Consider the following 20,251-nt stretch of genomic DNA (forward strand, 5'->3'; position numbering starts at 1 on the left):
TGCAGATGTTCTATCAAATAAAATTCCGCTAAAGAAATTACATCTGACAAATAAATAATCCACTTCTTCGTTTATTTTAGACCCCTTATACACTATTGATTATTGTTATCCTTTTGAGTAAATTATCCTTTGTCGGAATGTGATTGAGAACAAGGCGCCAAAAGAATAAATCAACATTGAGAGAAACCGCTTTATATCAAAGAACATTTGAATTGATTGTTTGAATGTGATGATTCACCGAAGCCAAAAATTAATAAGCATTGTTAAGTGAATAACATTTAGACGAATGCAACTATCACGCCCATATATCTTCCAAACAATTATGTAAATCAATAAAAATGAACATCTCTGTAGACTCCATCGCATGATCTTCCTCACACGCTCTCAGCAACCTTCCAAAACATAATTGCTCCCTCTTCTCTTCATAATGAGCCACTGACACCCTATATCATAAACCATTTCTTTCTTCTAAAACCCTCCGACATCTTGTTGTTTTAATCATATGAAAAAATTTAAAGTAAAAGTATTAAAATGAAATTTTAATCTTGTTGTCTCTTGGTCTCTTTATCATGTACTAGCGAAAAGATGGGCACTCACGTGCCCGTCTTTCTGCTCTTTTTATTGCTCTAACGTTTGAAAATTATGAAATGTGTTTTTTTTTATTAAATTTTGATTTTTATTAAAACTAAAAATATAAATGTTTTTTGTTTTCAAGTTAACAAATCAAACTAACCATGATAATTTATTTCAATAACACCAACAATATAACAAAAAAAATACAATCTAAATTCTTTTTTTTAATAACACCAACATATGTATTCATATCGTGTTTGTTATATTCATCTAATTTTTTACACTTTTGATAAAGGGGAAAAAAGCCAAACATATGTATTCATATCGTGTTTGTTATATTTTTTTTAATATTTAAAGTTATTCTTATATGTTTGTTACATGTGTTATTTGCATTGAAAATCGAGGGTATTTTTGAAAAGAGAAAAGGTCAGCCCAAAAGAGCTTAAAGGGGCTGTTTTCTTTATATATAGTATAGATTAATATTCTTAACTCTAATTTCTCTTTGTTTGGTGTGTTAAATCATCAATTAAAAAAGGCTCATTATACTGGGCTCTGCCCTCTTTTTGTACCAAAAAGAAAAGTCTCATTATTGAAACATTTGTCGATTAATTAATTTTTTTCATTCATCTCTCTTTGTCTTACTATTATATAGTAATCATAATTTTTTTAACTTTTTTTCATGTTAATAAAGTTTGTATTTAATGTTGAGTTCCTCAAGGAATCTTTTAATAAACAAATTTATCTCGGAGAACAACCAAAAAGATAATTAAAAACTTGATGAAAGACAATAAAAGAGTTTGGTTTTGGTTGTTTCTATCTGTATCGTATACTGCTTTTTAAGGGATCATTGATTTGGTTTGTCTTAGAACATGGTCAAGATTTCTTATGATGTCTATTTCATCATGACTAAAATTAAACCGGGAGGCGCTTATTTGAAAAATGTCAGGGAGATTACTCAGATCTTCATAAATTCTAATATTATCCAGTTCCTTGAGTTTAAAAAGAGGTGAGTTGTTTTTTATTTAGGTTAGAATTTTATAAAGTTTTTGCAGGTTGGTCGTTCATGAAATTTTATTGTCTTGGTTTTGAGATTATCAATTCGTGGAATTTCAACATATGCTCATATTGCTTCGATCGATCCATTGTTCAACGTATGGGGTGGCAGATTTTTTACTGTTCTATCCGAAGGTGACAATAAAAGAGCTTGATTCTGTTATCGAAGATGGGATGTTTGTGGCAACAATAACTGGATTCCTTGAAGGTGAAGATTGGTGGTTTCCTTATATTACGGGCAAACGGGTTGATATAGACGCATTAAGTTTAATAGGTGAACAAAATGTTGCTGGTTATAAATTGCATATAATTTCGAGGTAAGGAAAGATTTTTATTGATGTTTTATCAATTTACCCTTTTAGTATTTTTAATCCATGTTCTTTAAATTGATTTGTTTTCTTTGTGTTGTAATAACAGGTTTAGGGAGAAATTCAATGTCTGTGATGGCACTGATGCGGCTGTGTTTGTATTGTTTAACGGTGATCTCGCTTGATTAATTAAAGAGGAATGCGTTGATTTGGTTAATAATTTGGAGGTTGGCTTCTAATTTATCAACAGTTTGTTAATCTTTTAGTTATCATATTTTAATATCTAACATCTTATGTGATTACTGAAAACAAATCATAGGGAAAAAACTAAGAGGCCTTCTCGCCTCAGTTTCGATCATTATTTGGAGAAAGGTTCATTTTCTTGGTAGATAAAGAATCTACTTCGAATCCAGCTTTGTATTGTTCTTATAGGATTAGGAAGGTCTACGATAATCCAGATATTATCGATCTATTTGATAAAAAGGTAATGAGTAATTTATTTTTTTGTTTGAAATACCTTTCAATATGCATTTTGTTTTTGTTTTTGCTGTAGATTAAGTATTTTGCTTTGTTTCCTTCGCAGAATTGGGAATAAAATTTCAAATTTTTCCCACTTGATGGATGTGAATGTCAGACCAGGGGAAGATGAAGAAATTGCATTTTGGAGTTGTACTTCTCTCATGTGACCCTTTGTTATCTGTGTTTTGGACTTGTTATCTTTATCTTGAACTTGTTACTTGTTTTTTTGGAAGCCAGGGTGGTTTGAGTATGTAGGACTTTAGTTTTCCATGGACCTGTTTATTTAATTTTGTTAAATGATTGGTCCTCTTTTGTTGGTTATTGGTTCTTATCTATTGAATTATGATCGAATTGCTGGCGAATTTTTGGTGGGTTTACATCTTGATTTACGATGTTTTTTTTTCTTTCTGCATGGGTGACAATGATGGATATAACCAGAACAAGGAGTTTGTTACATTCATTTAGGGAGCAAATGATCAACAATATCCAATTCTTCTGACCCTTTCTCCTCCATTTGATTGGCGTTGATGAGTTTTTTTTTTTTTTTTTTAATTCTTGGGTTTTTAGGCGATGGGTTGTAACATTGTGTGTCAGTTTGCAAATGTTGACAATTTGGTGATTTAAGATGACAAATTTGCATTTGAGCTTTTTAATTTTTTGATACCAATATAGCTTTTTAATTGACAGTTGGTGTTCTTCCTGAAAAATTATTAACCTTGGTAAACTGAGCATGTTCAATGTAACACATATTACATATATTGTTATGTTGTTGGTTTTAAATTATTTTCTTAGTGCAACGGATGTGTAAAACATTGATTTCTGAAGATTTGATGGTAGTTGTGATGTGCTTATTACAATCTAGGGTTAATAAGCTTTTACCCCTGCAATATATGTCACTTTTGATTTTTCCCTTTGTAATTTTTTTTTTTTTTCAGATTCCGTCCTTGTAAATTTTTTTTTTTGTTTTGGAATACCCCCTAGGCCAGCTGACTGTGCACTTTCGCTGATGCCGTTTTCTGATGACGTGTCACGCTGACTGTATAATTTTTATATTTTTTTATTGTGTACACATGGCATTTGTGATTTTTTTTTTTTAAAATTAAAAAATTTAAAAAAACAAAAAAAAATCTAAAAAAATTAACGGTTAATAGGTCTTTACCCCTCTGTAGGTTTTGCCTCCTGTAAAAAAAGAATTTAGATTTTGTCCTTGTAAAATGAAGATTCTTCACGATTGCCCCCTAAGCCCATTGATTGAGCAGAATCTCTGAGGTGACACTTACGTGGTTTTTTCTTAAAAAATAGTTTACACGTCATTTATATTTAAAACAATTTAAAAATAAAATAAAAACGAAAATATTGCTTTTAAAAAATCTGAAAATTAATATTCAAAATTTGTAAAAATTCAATTTTTTTTTTTAAATTAAAAAACATTCAGATTCTTTGAGAAATAAAAAAGTATTTTAATTTTTTCTAAAAACAAAATTCTGGAAAATATTTAATTTTTAAAAATCTGGATATAAATGTTTTTAAATTCCAATTATATAATCTGAAAAAAAAATATTTTATTTAAATATTTAAAATCTTAACTTCAGATTTTTTTTAAAATTTTAAATTTAGAAAAAATTCAGTTTTTTAATAAAATCTTGAAATATTTTTCAGAATTTAAATCAAAATCAAAATCTTAATTTAAGTTTTTTTCAAAAAATTTAAATTTAGAAATGAATTCAGATTTTTTTCGACAGATTTTCTTCTGAATTTTTATGAAATATTTTTCGAAAATAAAAAAAAATCAAATTGTTTTCGAAATTAGGAATATTTAATTTAAATTATGGAACTTAATTTTCAAAATAAAAAAAATTAGACAATATTATATTTTTTGAAGTTTTTTTATTTTAATTTATATTTGGATTTTTTAGAATCTTTTTCATAATTATTTTATAATTTTTTGAAATATATTAAATTCGAGATTTTTTAACAACTTTTTTTTTCTTAATTAATTCATTTTTTGTAATTTTTGAAAATTAATTTTTTATAATTAATGACGTGTAAACTGTTTTTTACGCGTGGCAATCAAGAAATAAATAAAAAAGAAAAAGAAAATGTCACGTCATAGATTCTGCTGACTCAAAGGGCTTGGGGGGCAATACTGAAGAATCTTTATTTTACAAGGACCGAATCTAAAAAAAAAATTTACAGGGGGAAAAACAAAAAGTGCCTTATATTACAGGGGTTAACGGCCTATTAACCCAAAAATTAATAAAAATGAAAAATAATGAAAACAAAATGCTGGAAAAATTAATAAAAATGATTAAAAAAATCAGGTAAAATGAAAAATAATGAAAACATTAATGAAAAAAAATCTGGAAAAGATTAATATATATCGAAATTGTCAAAAAAATTATAAAAAAATATGAATTAAGTTCCTGAAATATTTTTAATTCCTTAATTTTTCCTTTTTTTTATAAAAATTCTAATAAAAAATAACAGTTCTTATAAAAATTTCAGGAACTTAAACTATTTCAATTTTTTTTAAAATAATAAGAAAATATATTTCAAAATTTTTTTTAAAAAATTCAAATTTTTTCAGGAACTTGATCTTTTTTAGAATTTTTCAGGAAATTAATTAATTATTTTTTTTATAATTTTTTCAAAAATTTCGATACATATTAATTTTTCCAGATTTTTTTTATGTTTTTATTATTTTTTTAAATTTTTCCAGATTTTTTTCATTTTTCTAGAATTTTTTTATTTTTTAAGATATTTTTTCTTTTTTTCTAGTTTATTAAAAAAAATCACAAATGCCACGTGTGCACAATAAAAAATAAAAAGAATAATATATTCAGCGCTCCACGTCATCAAAAAAGGCGACTCAGTATGCCAAATCAGCGAAAATACACAGTCAGCTGGCCTAGGGGGGTATTCCAAAACAAAACAAAAAAAATTTACAAGGACGAAATCTGACAAAAAAATTTACTGAGGGGAAAACCAAAAGTGATCTATATTGCATGGATAAAAGCCTATTAACCCTACAATCTATACCCTCTTGGATTTAAGTCTTCAGTTTATTCCAGTAGCTTATCTTAAGATGGTTGCAGTCTTCGTATAGTAATAAGAAATTTTTCACTACAACAATAATTAAATTTCTTAATTTATGTGAAATGACCAAAATATCATATAATTTAGGATGAAGTGAGAAATTTTTAGATTAAATAATTGAAAAAAACATGCATGAGAGAATAAGTGGCACTCCTATTAGTAATTTTTAAATTCGGAATGAGGAAACTTTGTTTTAATATAAGCTGTACTAATGATCATTTTACTATTGTCGAGAATTTTAAACTTTATACCTCAATGCTTTAATATAATTGATATTAATCATCATTTTCCAATTGTACTTGAAAAAATATAAATTTTATACCGTAATGTTACAATTCTAATATCTTACCACTACGTTAGAATCTCAAGTGTAATATCATATTAGACTTGACACACAAAGCAATAAACCTCCAATTCAAAAGTAGAGAAAAATTTTAAATTTTTAAAAATGAGGATGAGGATTATACATTTTAATTTAAATTTAGGACAAAAGAATCTTAAATTAGTAAATGAAAGGGACAAAAATTTACAATATATATAATCTAATCTTGAATTAATGTTGTTAATATTGATTGAGTATAATTAAATATTATCAAAATAAAGCAACGATTGGATATATACCGATAGCAATGGACATGTGAGAAGTGGCAAAAAGACAAAACCACTCAAAGGATAGATATTTGTATTTTATTTTTGTTGACAACAATGACAAGATTTATTCCCTCAAAAAAAAAAAAAAACAATGACAACGACAAGATTTGTATCTTAAAAGCCATTGTTACAAGTTGAAATGGTGTATGCCTTCGGAGATAATACTTAGGTAACATTGATGATATTGATCAACTACAATGTCACAAATATATAAAAAAAAAATTGTAAAAGAGAAAGAAGAAAAACCACTTATAACATTGTGGTTGACCAATATCCCCCAAATGCTACCCTACCTCCGGACAGCCGCAAAACAAGACATACAAAATAAAATAATTATTTCTCTATATTATTTTTGATTAATAAAGAGAGAAAAATAAAACTGTTAAAAGTAATCTTAAAAGGTTGCATAAATATCATTACTCTATAATATGGAAGCAAAATTGTGTGTTTTGGACAAATTTTTATGTCAACAATCTAATTGGATGTATTGTGTGGGCGTGTTAGTATCTCTCAAACAGTGACATCCATCCAAGTTCAACTATGACATAGATTTATTCAAAGAAACACAAGATTAACCACATTTATTTAGGCAATGTACACCGTAAAGATTGAATCTATAGTACAAGTACAAGAATGTACATAGGATGAAATAATTTAATTTTTTTTACTAATTTAGAATTTTAAACAATTCAATTGATTCAATATTTCTTCTAAATATTTTTGTTTGATTGAGTAATATTTTTATTTACTCTAATCATTATTGGGTAGAGTGATTTATCTTTGCTATTTATATTTTAAACAAAAATGATATTTGTACACATTTGTAAAGTAGTTCTTTTGGCACACCTTGTGTTAGAGGAATTGCTTTTAATGGTTAATATATATTTCATTTTTGATTGTTCAAAAAAAATATTTTAGAGTAATAATATTTGAACAACTTTTTTTCTACAATTTTTGGGACAACCTTGTTGTGCTCTTTTTTCATTGGTCAAAATCAATATAGAGAGAAAAAGGAAGAGAGAGAATAAGAAGATAATGTGAGTATCAGAGAGAAAATTGTACAAAAATGGTTGTACAAATATCATTTCTCTAATTTTTAAACCCTCATTTAACACTTTATTTTCTTTCTATATCTCTTTTTACATCATATTACAGACATATTTAGTTCCTGTGAACTTAGCTCAGTTGGTAAGATCAATGCATAGTATACGAACCTCGAACACCACCAAAAACAAACATATCACAATTTATTTCCTTTCTCACAATAGTTGTAGATTGGTTATTAGATGTGCATAAGTGCATGAAATATTTTCCTTTCTGTCAAAAAAAAAAAAAAGTGCATGAAATATTTTCCTATTTTAAATTGATGAATGGTTGCTTGTGAAATGACAAACTTCAGTAATGAAGAACCTAAAAAATAGGCTAACCATAAATCATGCATGCTCTCATGAGATGCTTATGTGTGCAAAAGAGGTTAGGGCGTATACATCAAGAAGTGCAAGTTGGGATCTTAGTTTCAATATCGAAATAATAAAGTAATTGACATCATTGTCGCATAGTATTTATCGTTTTGCTCGTTGTTGGCTTCATAATTTCAATTGCTTTTCTTTGCGTAAACTGTTCGAAGAATAACCCCATAACCACATTTTTTGTATTTTTAAAGTCTTTAACAAATAACATAACTCTGAAATGTTGATTGAGAATTGTTCTTCTTCTGTTTAGAATTGTTCATTTCTATAACATAGTTGAGTGTGAGTTAACTTCCGTAGGTGCATTTTTCAACGTGAGTTAAGTTACGTTGAACGGAAATGAGCAAAATCAAATGGGAGAAGATCAATTCTCATATTGATTTTCTTGATAAAGAGTAAATAAAGGGTCATCAGAGACTCTTCGACCGCATCTCTCTTTCGGCTTCATTTAGTGGGCCTCCATTTAATATTTATTTGAATAAAAGAGACAAACTTTAATTATCTGAATTTTTATTTTTGAGGCAAACATTTTTTTTTTCTTGTTTGCTCAAGGGTGAAAACAATGATCTGAACCATATAATGAGTGACATAAATACATCTTTAGAAGTAAAATCCAAAGAGTCCATTATCAAGTCAGAGATATGTAAGAAAAATGTGTTGACAAAAATTGATATCTTTTATCCAAATTTTAAATTGAATACATCAATTTTATTATTCAATTTTCTCTTTTATTTAAGATTGAAAGGAGTACAATGTAAATATTTAAGATTGAAGGAGTATAATGTAAAATTTGAAAGTTCAGAAAGTCCCTTATTTTGAATAAATACATCCCGGGCACAATGTATACAAATGGTTTTTTTTTTTTGGTAGTTTAGTGGCTAGAATTAACATTATAAGGTGAATAAATGGGGTGTCCGGGGTTCGAACCCCTGCCCCTGCATATAATAATGCATTGTCCTACCAACTGAGCTATGCTCACGAGACTTGTTTCTAATATTTTTGTGTACAAATATACATTCGATCACCATAAGTATTTTTGTGAGTAAATTACACTCCCCTCACTTTAAAGATGCTTGAATTACACTCTCCTCCCCTCTTATTCAAAACATATTAGGAAATATTTCATTCCCCTCCCTTAATAGAAGCTTGAATTACATTCCACTCCCCTCTTAAGTCAAAATCTACACTTTACTCCTACAATAATTTTTTTAATTCTAATAATCTAGAAAAGAAAAAAAAAATCGAACACACTTCGAGAAAAATAGTAGTGCGGGTCTATTTTATTATTATCAAAATTTGAATACATATTTTTCGTTATTTTTTATTCACAATTTTATTAACATATAGTTTTAAACCCTATTATAAAATATGAAACAACCAAAAATAAAATTAAAATATGTAAAAAATTACTAAAGACAATAAAGTATGGTTGCTTAAAAGTTAATTTTATACTCTAAATTATAAAATTAATAGTAATATTTAAATTTAATTATCATTGACACTTAAATTATAAATTAATTAATTAATTTTACTTAAATGATGTTTCAAAATTGGTATATATTATAAAAATATTTATTTATCTTTAAATAGATTAAAGTTTAGTGTATATTTAATTATTAAGGGTGAGAGTTGTAATTCAAGTATCTTATAGGCGAGGGGAGTATAAATTTTATTTTTCAAGGGAGAAGAGTGTATATTTTAACATAAGAGGGGAGAGGAGTGTAATTCAAGCTTCTCTTAGAAGAGAGGAGTGTAATTTACTCTATTTTTTTTTGGGTTTCAAGCGTATGTGTTTCTTTTTCTTTCTAAGACACCTTTGTTTTTTGGAAAGTTTATTTTCAGATAACCAAAATATTATGAATGTTTATTTCTAGCTAGCAGTATGTATCTTTTTTTTGAAGAAACTAAGCGAAATATATTAAAGAAGCAAGCAGACCCTCAAGCACAAGGTGTGCCTAAGAGAACTGAAAAATGTTAGTTACAATACAGTAAGGCTAATAACAGCAAAAAAAACAGAACCAGACATTACAAAACAGTCTGTAAACAAACTAAAGGATTTTTCCTCCAATAGGGATAGTCAAAATCAAACATGATGTAATTCGCTTTCAACCACCAATACGTTTGGAGTTTAACCCTTTCAAGGAGAGCTTCAAGATGATCAAAGTGATTTTGAAAAATTCTCCTGTTTCAATCTTTTCATATGACGAATATAACCGAAATCCAAATGACAGTAAAGCCTGTCCTAGAGTTTTTTGAGAAACCTCCAAGAGCACAAAATTGGGTAGCATGTGAGTGTAAATTACCATGTAAAACCGTAACAATACCAAGCCAATGTGAAACCAAGGTTCTAAAAAGGGCCAAACTTTGGTAAAGTGTCTTTCTTCTTGTTCCTTATTGTTTTTTTTTTCTTTCTAAAGAAATGATGAGGGCCACGATGGAATGGAGGGAGGGCTTGCTTGCTGCCCATTTTGATGTTTTTTATTTTTATGTTGTAATAAAAGTGTAAGGGAAAGTCAAAAAAGAAAGAAGGAAATGATGGCAATAATTGATAGAGGAATGACTGATATCTCTAAAATACTAGAAGAAAATCTCCTTGAAAAAGAGAGTCTCATTGTAAAGGAAACTCATAAAGAAGAATGTGAAAATGAAAGAGAAGAGACAAAAGAAAGTGATGAAAAAGAAGTAGAGGAGAAAGGAGAAGAAAAGGAGAATGAGATGGAAAAGGAAGAGAAAAATGTTGAGAAGTTTTGGCCTACTATTACATTAGTACCTTCTTCTAAATTGGTTTGTGTTTTCAAATGTTGGGATTCTTCTTCTAATATTATTCAATTGCCTAACATTTCTTTATGTCATGAAGGAAACAAAGAGAATGAAGAAACTTTTTCTCAACAGGTGGAAGGAAATTATGAGATTTGGAACGATGATCATGTCCATAAATCAAAAGTGGATGAAAAGAAAACAAATTCTTCCAATAAAAGTGATGAGCTCTCTAAAGTTAAAGTTACATGTGATGGATTCCATAGATTTGTTTTTGACCCAGGAGGTATTCAAGCTATAAATTCGAGGTCGAATTCTCTTGAAGATGGAGAGTATGATGTGATCCTAAAATTCTCTCTCTTGACAAGAATAATAAATTCATTGTGGAATAAAAGAACCAAATTAATTTTGGGTTCAAAGTTTTATTTTCGTAGGTCATGATATGTCTGTCTTGTTTTGCCTATATCTGGAGCTTTGGATGTCCGCTTGATGAAGGACAGAAATTATATAGGAATAAAAGTAAAATAAAAAGATGGATTTGGGGAAAGAAATGGTGAAAGAATGCGTCACATTCACTTCCAATCCAAGAAGGAATGCTAAGCCTTGAGGAATCGCCACAATGGTAAGGAAGCCATTGATAAGATTCGATAAACTTGGTTCAATCCAAAACCAAAAGGAAGCAAAGCTTCACAACACACAAAGTGTATTTTTTTTTTTATCAAAATTCTACTTGTTTACATATCATTTTCGTGCTCTATTTATATGAGCTTATTACATGATGACTTTGACTCTAAAACTCTTAGAAAATGAAAGGAAATGCAGCCATTAATTACAATAATGTTTTGGTGGCTGATTAATGCAAATAAGAGGTTACAAAATGACTCTCTAAGTTGGTGGCTAATCAATGCATGAGGAGGTTACATATTCATTTGCACATTGATTTGTGAAGGCTTATTATTTCTAGACGTTACAATTCCACAAACACCACCTTTAATTCTTCAGCTTGCACACTTTAACCACGTTTTCAACTTACAACTCATTTTAAACCATTAAATATTCCGAATTTGCTCTTGAGTCAAACAGATGAAATGTAGAGAATTCCGTAAGCTTTCCAACAAGTTAAAGATCACCTCAAACGGACATCCAGAGCTCCGGATATAGCAAAAACAAGACAGACATATCATGACCTACGAAAATAAAACTTTGAACCCAAAATTAATTTGGTTCTTTTATTCCACAATGAATTTATTATTCTTGTCAAGAGAGAGAATTTTAGGATCACATCATACTCTCCCTCTTCAAGAGAATTCGACCTCGAATTTATAGCTTGAATACCTCCTGGGTCAAAAACAAATCTATGGAATCCATCACATGTAACTTTAACTTTAGAGAGCTCATCACTTTTATTGGAAGAATTTGTTTTCTTTTCATCCACTTTTGATTTATAGACATGAATCAAAAGTATTGAAAAAACAGATGGTCTCTTTCCTCTTTCTTACCACACAAGGTCGCGCACGCCACAAGGGTAGGGTCAAGGACATTTCTTTTGCGCAAATTATCCTTTGTAGCAGGTCTATTCAGAAAGAGACGTCTTACAAATATGTTAACCTTCAACGGAACCACTTTTAACCATAAAAATTGAGTAAAATTTTTACGGATGCAAATAGTAGGAACAGTCGATGGTCAAGGACATTTGTTTGTTGATGAGATTTTTTTTTTTTTGGAAAGAGTTTGTTGAAGAGATGTTGGTGGTGGTGGGATACATACCGTATCGAGTATATGTACATATACGAGATAATACGACAATTTAATGAAAATTAAGGTATGGACACATCAACAAAAAACATGAGTTATATATATATATATGAGTCAGGATCCGTTGACACCAGGTGTCAACGAATCCGTTAACACCAAATCATAGCCATTTATTATGTTTAATCCAAGGGTTCTAATTACTGTGAAATTAACTCACGTGAACCGTTCTCCACTTGATCCCCCCTAATCTGCACTCTCACACCTTCTCCTTTGCGCTAACCACCAAAGCTTGAAAGAACAACAATGAAAGCTTCTTTTTCTTATCAATTATCACAAATCAACGCCAATTAATTTCTATGCACATCGATAATTGGCTACCACACAGTTTAATTCAAAGGGTTTTCTAATTTACTATAATCATAAAAATTGATTTTGTATATTGATATAGCATGAATCCAAATATGTATTTGCTTTAACGATTCACAAGCCGATCAATTGATTTATGAACCCAATTCCTAGACTTATAATCCTGTCTCAATTTGCTTACGATTTCATGAGTTCTACATAAAAAATTGTCATTAATTTGCGATTAATATATGGAATTAACGAAAGGGAAATGAAGATTGCAGATGATGAATGAATTCTAACAATTGGATGTTTGGGTCTAGTGGAGAAAAACAATTTGTTAGCTTTCAGGTAGAATTTAAATCTAGTGTGTCTTGTTAAATAGACACATACGTGAGTTAATTTTACAATAATCGGGACCCTTGGATTAAATGTATTAAATGGTTAAGATTTGGTGTCAACGAATTCGTTGACACCTGGTGTCAACGGATCCTATCTATATATATATATATGAATTTGCTAGTACACACCCACTAATTTTTATGTGGGAGTGTTTTAGCAAGTTATAACTAAAAAGTTAATAAATACACCTAAGGTGTATGTTGTTATAACACACCTTCTAAAAAAAACAAGTGGGTGTGTTCTAGCAAATCCTATAGGCATTTGCTAGAATACACCCACTTATTGTTTAGAATGAGTATTTTAGCAAGTGAATAACTAAAAAGTGGTTAAATACACCTTAAAGTGTAGCTTTGCTAAAACACTCCCACATAAAAGCTAGGGTTTGCTAACCTAGATCAATAAAAAAACATGAAGGTCCAAGTTAGCAAAAGTGCACCTTTTCATTTGGACAAAAAAAAACGAATATTCACTAATATAAACCATTTTAAAGTAAGGGATATTTTAGTAAATATCATTCAAGTTATTTGTTATAAAATAAAAGTGGGTTTAAATGAGCAAATTGGTGCAAGTTAACAAATATGTTTTAATGCAAAATTACTAAAGTAACCCTCAAGCTATTAGTTTTAAATAATAAAGATGAATGATATTTGTTCAAATGAAAATTTGCAGTTTTGCTAACTTGAACCTTCATATGTTTTGTTGGTCTAAGTTAGCAAACCCTAGACTATTTTGGTCAAATAACAAGAATTAAGAAAGTTGATAAGAGTATTAAATTTGTTTGTAATTATTATTATTTTTACAATTTTATCCTTTAAGATAGTGTTAGTTTATGTTTTTGATATATTATTATTTATTGTTAATTGAAGAAAAAGATGTAAAATAAATAAGGGTATGTTGGTAAAGAAATAATTTATGAATTTGAAAATATCACAAGGATCTTATAAAAAAGAACACCATTTTTTTTTTCTCTTAAAAAATCTTATAATTAAGGACGGAGATAATATAATGTAACATGAGATAGTTAAAATGTTCAATCCACAACAAAATTATCACGATAAAAGTTTGAATTTTTTTATTAGTTTGCAACAAATAAACTCAAATATACAAATTAAGCATATTATTATATTAACCATGAGGTTTGATTCTAGCATGCAGTTATGATAACTAAACACAAAAAATTAAACACAACAAACACCATAGTATTTTTATACGGTATTCGGGTTAAATTCCAAACACATGGCGAATTAATGTTTAAATCTCGATTAAAAAATGTATTCATATATAAGATAACAAAACTGCTGGAATAGTTTCGAATACATTTGAATTTGTTTTCTTCAAAAAGTCTTATAATTAGGGACGGAGGTATTATATTCTTGAGAAATGATATTTGTACAACTATTTTTTGACAACTTTTGAACAACACTCTCATACTCAAATGTTTTTTTTATTCTCTCTCTTTTTCTTTCTCTCTCTATATTATTTTTGTTTAATAAAAATAGAGAAAAAGTAATTGTCAAAAAGGTTGTACAAGTTGACAGTACAAATATCACTCCTCTATATTTTTTCTCTTCAATGTAACATAGCGAACTAATTCATGTTCTTTTCAAAGAGCTCACTACCATCATGTTGAACCAAACATATTCAAAACTGTTGGCTTTGGAAGATGTGGACCATTCACATAAGTTAAATCAATTTGCCATTTGTTACTTTCCCAAATTAGCTTCCATTGTAGCTGTGAGGGCATGTATCATGGAGGTTATTACATGATCCTTTACGTACCTAGATTTATCTTCTTAGGGTAATTTTGGACATTCACGTTATTAGTTGTGGTTTTTGCTTTCTTCATCCAAGTGATTGCAATCACATTATTTTAGTTATGACTCTTCCTAAGAATCGCAGGGTAGATGAAGATTAATCTTATAGTTAAAATGAGTTTGAGAACTTCATAGAGAAAAAAATTCCTTAAAATGCATAGGGTTAATTAAGTTTTTGGTTCCTATAAATATTTGCAGTTTTGGTTTTAATCCCTATAAAAATAAATCACACTTTTTAGTCTCTACAAAATTTTCCGTTAGTGTTTTTAGTCCCTATAAAATTTTCCGTCAGCATTTTTAGTCCATGTCAAAAATTTTCATCAACATTTTTGGTTCCTAAAATACTTAAGGAAATGTCACAGTGACTAAAAAATGTGATTTTATTTTGTAGGGACTAAAAACAAAACTGTGAATATGTATAGGAAGTAAAAACTTAATTAACCCAATATTGATAGATAAAAGATGGTAAACGAATACTGTTATATATATATATATATATATATATATATATATATATATATATATATATAAAGCTAGAAGAAAATCAACAAACTACCTAGTACCTACAAACAAACCCTAACTAAATTTTCTAACTTGACTTTTATATTGGGAGTAGTTGTTGTTCAAGTTTTTGCTTCTCTGATTGGCTCTGAGGACGTGTTATTTTCTTGATTTTTGTTTTTTATATTTATTTTTTGTTGAAAACCGGTTATTCTTCAAGCACATTTGTAGAGACTAATCCCTCTAATCGTATATGATTGTAATGGGCGACAAAACTTTCTCTCAATAGTTTTAAAGCCGTTGCATTTCTGGGGCTAGAGTCGAACACACGACCTTGAATTAAGCTAGAAAATATTTTAATCATCTCACCTAAACACTCTTTGGGTATTTTGTAATGGATTTGAGTACTCTTGTACCTGTTTTTAACATAATTTTGTTTATGAAAAAAAATAGCTGTTCATGGCAGGTTTATATATCATATTTCAATCAATAGGCGCTGTCCATTGTTCATTCCATATATTTTTTACAATTATAGCTTGTTTGTATGATAACTAAATATTATTCATGGCATTCCATTCCATTCCATTCCATATTCAATCAATAGCTATGCTACATTTGAACTTCCATGTTTTCATCAATAGTATTACACATGTATCCCTTTATCTGAAATAGATAATCTAATAATTTATTGTGTGTATGAAATATTGTAAAAGAACTGTCTACAATAACCTATAAATCTACTAATGCTAAATGGATACATTGATGCAAGGTAGTGTTTGTGTAGCACTACTCTTAGTTGCAAGAATTCATATGGCAAATATGACACTTTGACTCTTCTTCATTGAAATCTTGCAAAATCTCCTGGAAGACCGTGTGAATTCCAATCAAGGGTCGGTGTAATAATTCTTGTCCAGTGTCTGACACGTGTCAATGTCTGACTTTTTTAGACGTAATTTTGCACATGAAGTGTAGCATAGAGGCTTGTAGTGAGTAGTAGCAGTATGGAATATGAAGTTGATGTGGCCATATTGGGGCTTCCTCCTGGTGGTGAACCATAGACTGATGATGATCCTCCATCAGGATCAGGCATTGTCATGCTTGGTGGAGTCATACTACTTGGCGGGGTCATAGTCATCGGTGTCGGTGGAGTCATGGTAGTTGGTGGGCTTACATATGTTGGTGGACTCATGCTGCAATGCAAGGACAATACATGTTAGAGGTTCAAGTTTTATGCAATACTAATAAGGTGAATATGATATAAGTGTATAAATTCTCACCTTGTTGTTTTGGAGGATGAGAAGTGGCAATTCCCATGACCTGAAACAATATAGAAATGAACTTGTTAGAGACTTGATTTAGATCATGTTTGAATAAACAATTTAATTAAGCTATAGCATAAACGTTTGTCAGTGCTTATGTATATAGAAAATGAAATAATTGAATGTAATCACATGTGTTAATGTTGTGTCAGGTCAGACACTAATACGTGTCAGATACCAGACACTACCGTCCATACGAAGTGTTCGTGATGCATAGATTACTACTAAGGGCTGAGTAAGAAGCAGAATCATAAGTTACTTCAATGTTGTATGAATATCTTACTTGGATCTTTGCTTGTGAGTGATGCTACTCCTCCAAATACACAACTTGTAGGTGCAGGATTCTTTTGATAGTAATCATTGAATGCATAAGAAGCATGATCTTTCAAAGTATTTGGGTCATAACAAGCTCCACCTTGTTGAAGTTGTGAACAATCTGCACCATATCCACAGGCATAATCCAAAGCTACCTTTAAAGTAGTCTCTGCAGCTGATTCACTTGCAACACACCATTGACCACCACCACCACCACCACCACCAGATGATCCTGTTCCTGGTGTTGTAGGAGTCACAGTTGGGCTTGTTGGAGTTGTTGTGGTTGGGCTTGTTGGGTTTGAGTATGGATTTGTAGAAGCTGGTGGGTTTGAGTATGGATTAGTAGAAGCTGGGGGGTTTGAATAGGGACTTGTAGAGGTTGGGGGGTTTGAATATGGATTTGTTGGGCTTGTTGTGTCTGTGTCTGGGCTTGGTGGGTTTTGTCCTCCTGTACTTGTGTCAGGTGGTTGAGGAGATGTTGGGTTTATAGTAGGATAAGGATTTCCTCCTGTTCCTGGTGTTGTAGGGTTCACAATAGGAATTGAATCTGATTGAGTTGTACTAAATTCATATGATGAATCTTCTCTTAATCTTATGGCTGTACCTAAACCTGTAAAACAAAATAAAGTTATGTCAACTCTTAAACATTTCATATATGAAAATACGTTGCATAGTATGATTGAATTAATGAATAAGTTGTTCTTTATTTATGCATGTTTCATAAACTATATATGTTAATAAGTTCATCCAAATTCAACATATTCAGTTGAATCTTTTTGTTGATGCTATGATACAGATTTTAAATCGTGGTTGGGATCTTCGATATTATGGCAGATCGCGGTTAAATTCAGTTCAACGGCCTCTATCACAGTTGTGTTACCGTCGAAGAGACAAAAGAACCTTAATATTACGACCGAGATCATGGATGTGTCCTATGACTGCGGAATGGAAAAACATCGTCTGTTCATGAATTCAAATGTTGTCATTTTGGATATTGTGCAAGATAGAAAAACAAGCATGTAGATGTTACAAGACTTATTTTTATGGATTCAGTTTTGGAGGAGTCAAAAGTGATCATGAAGATTTAAAAATTAATTTTGATACGTATCTAACATTAATTCTAATTTTCCTTTCAAAAAAACTTAATTTAAAATTAGAATATTAGTTTTTGCGACACAACATGATTTTTATACTCAAATTTATTGGTCGACTCATTTTCATATTAAACGAAGTTATTAGTTTTTGCGACACAACATTAATTCTCATTTTCATTTTCATACCAAATACACACAACTTAATTTTTTTTTTAAGGAAAATACACACAAATTTTGTTTACTCTACAACTCTGCAGCTTTTCATGTTTCAACATTGTTTATGATCATAATTAAACTATTTTAAAATAAATAAATAAACATTGTTGCATGCTCTATATGTTCTTAACCCCTTATTACACAACACAAGTATTCATGTTTATGTTTCCCTCAAAAAAAAAAAAATGTATTCATGTTTATGTTGTTGAGCAATAAAATACCTAAAAAATTTAGAGAAATATATATTGAAAGGACCAACGTTTAAAGATAAAAAAAAAAAAGATTAATCACACCTGAACTGAGGGATAGACACAACGAAAATAACACAAGGTGCCAACTTCTAGCTCCCATTTCTTCTGGTTTAACTTCTAAACTTTGATTTTGATTTTCCTTTCAAGTTTATGAGCAATGTTTAAGAGGCAAAGATTTGTTAAACATAAGAAATACTTGCAATGAAGTTCCTCTGATGGAGAATTTAATCTTTTTCACATGCACCTTTCTTTTTAATATATATAATAATATAAGCTAGAGAATCATAGCTTTCTTGGATCAAAGCGAGAAGGAAGAATATTAAGAAAACTTGAGAAAGGAGACATTGCATAGTTGGAATAAGCAAGCAAGCAAGAGAAGGTTCAAAAAGAAAGGAAAAAACAAAGGAAAAGTTGCATGATGGTAAACGGCAAAAGGGTTATCTGCTTAGAGTTAAGGTTATGTTTTTTCACATATTATAAAAAATATGTGATATTTAAAAATTTAGATATTTTTAGGAAAAATGAAAAAAATTCTGTTAAAAAGGAATTGTTTTATATTTTTTATTATAATAATAAAAAATAAAAAATCATCTATCAAAAATGATTTTTAAGATTCTTTAAAAAAAAAAAAAATTAAGATGAGTTATTCAAAAAAGTTTGTCGGTCAAAGCAGCTTTTAGACTTAGTTCAGTGGTAGAATTTAGTCTTGTAACTTCTAGGTACATGTTTCAAATTTTCGTGGGACGGTTGTAAAATGACCATCAATACCACTTTAATCAATAAAAACAAATTAAAGAAAACAGTTTTGAAATTTTCTAAATTCTCCTATATATATAATTTTTTTTTCTTTTTTGTAAAAAAAATATATATATAATTATTTTAAAAATGTGACAAACGGATAAAAACTCTTGAAAGTAATTTTAAAAAAACAAATGTTTTATGGCAAACAGGTATAAATCTAACAGTTGGATACGTTTTTTCCTTTTTACAATTATTTGAGAGCTTAAAAACATATTTTTTACTAATCCGTCCACAGAATCAAGGAGAATCGCAATTGAGACCTTAAGAGGAGCACACTCAAAGCTCTCAAATCAACAGTACCAGACTAACCCAAGTGAGTTGGGAGCTTAAATATATATTAGCAATTATAATAGTGATTTGTTTTTTTGAAAAAAATATAGTGATGTATACATAAGAAAAGTACCAACAGTTCCTCAGAAAAAGAGAAAAATACTAACAATATAATGCATATGAACACACTCTATGGCGGTTTAATTTATAAAAAAAATGATCAATTTATTACTAGACAACAAAAATGGCTCTTTCTGTTCGTGAGGAGTGTTCTTTCTGTTACGATTAAATCGAGGTTGATCTACCTGATCTGTTATGTATTGTGTTATTCCCATTTGGATGGTACCTGGGTCAGGTCTAATGTCCCCCTATCTTTTGTTTTTTATTAATATATATTTTTGTTTCTTGCCTAAAAAAAAAAACTAAAACGGCTCTTTAAAAAGTTGAACAAGAATGTGAAAAAGAGTGTGTTACTACTATTACACGTATGGACAATGTCGCTGCTTTTTTGTGCTTCTTTTCCACTGTTTCATGGGACTGAGCCAAAAGTTAAAGATGATACAAACACAGTGGTTTTGTAGTAATTGCTTTTTACAGTTTGTGATGATCAATGTTGTCTCATTTCTATTCCTTCACCCTTAATGCTGCAATATAAGCAGATTTCTTTTTGTTTGAATATATATACTTCCTGGGGAATACTTAGGAATCAAGATTTCTTGTTGCAAGAACTCTCTAGTTGTGC

The 20,251-nt window shown here is 29.5% G+C and overlaps 1 protein-coding gene across 1 annotated transcript; it reads right to left on the reverse strand.

The window, feature by feature from the left end:
* Positions 1-15,828: 15,828 nt before the first annotated feature.
* Positions 15,829-18,682, reverse strand: LOC11414686 (leucine-rich repeat extensin-like protein 5). The gene is made up of 4 exons (XM_003595536.4): positions 18,481-18,682; positions 16,846-17,487; positions 16,521-16,560; positions 15,829-16,433 (listed from the first exon to the last, which is right to left on the reverse strand). Exons 1-4 carry the CDS (start codon positions 18,536-18,538, stop codon positions 16,187-16,189), a joined length of 987 nt encoding a protein of 328 aa, XP_003595584.1. The 5' UTR covers positions 18,539-18,682; the 3' UTR covers positions 15,829-16,186.
* Positions 18,683-20,251: the final 1,569 nt, after the last annotated feature.

The sequence above is a fragment of the Medicago truncatula genome, chromosome 2, assembly GCF_003473485.1.
Source record: "Medicago truncatula cultivar Jemalong A17 chromosome 2, MtrunA17r5.0-ANR, whole genome shotgun sequence".
NCBI classification, from domain to species: domain Eukaryota; kingdom Viridiplantae; phylum Streptophyta; class Magnoliopsida; order Fabales; family Fabaceae; genus Medicago; species Medicago truncatula.

Bases quoted from the DNA above. Each gene is read 5' to 3' on its own strand.
- LOC11414686 (XM_003595536.4), bottom strand. From the start codon at position 18,538: ATGGGAGCTAGAAGTTGGCACCTTGTGTTATTTTCGTTGTGTCTATCC. The intron at 17,488-18,480 runs GTGTGATTAATC...TTTGTTTTACAG, and splicing joins GTGTCTATCCCTCAGTTCAG to GTTTAGGTACAGCCATAAGA. The intron at 16,434-16,520 runs GTGAGAATTTAT...CTTGCATTGCAG, and splicing joins TCATCCTCCAAAACAACAAG to CATGAGTCCACCAACATATG.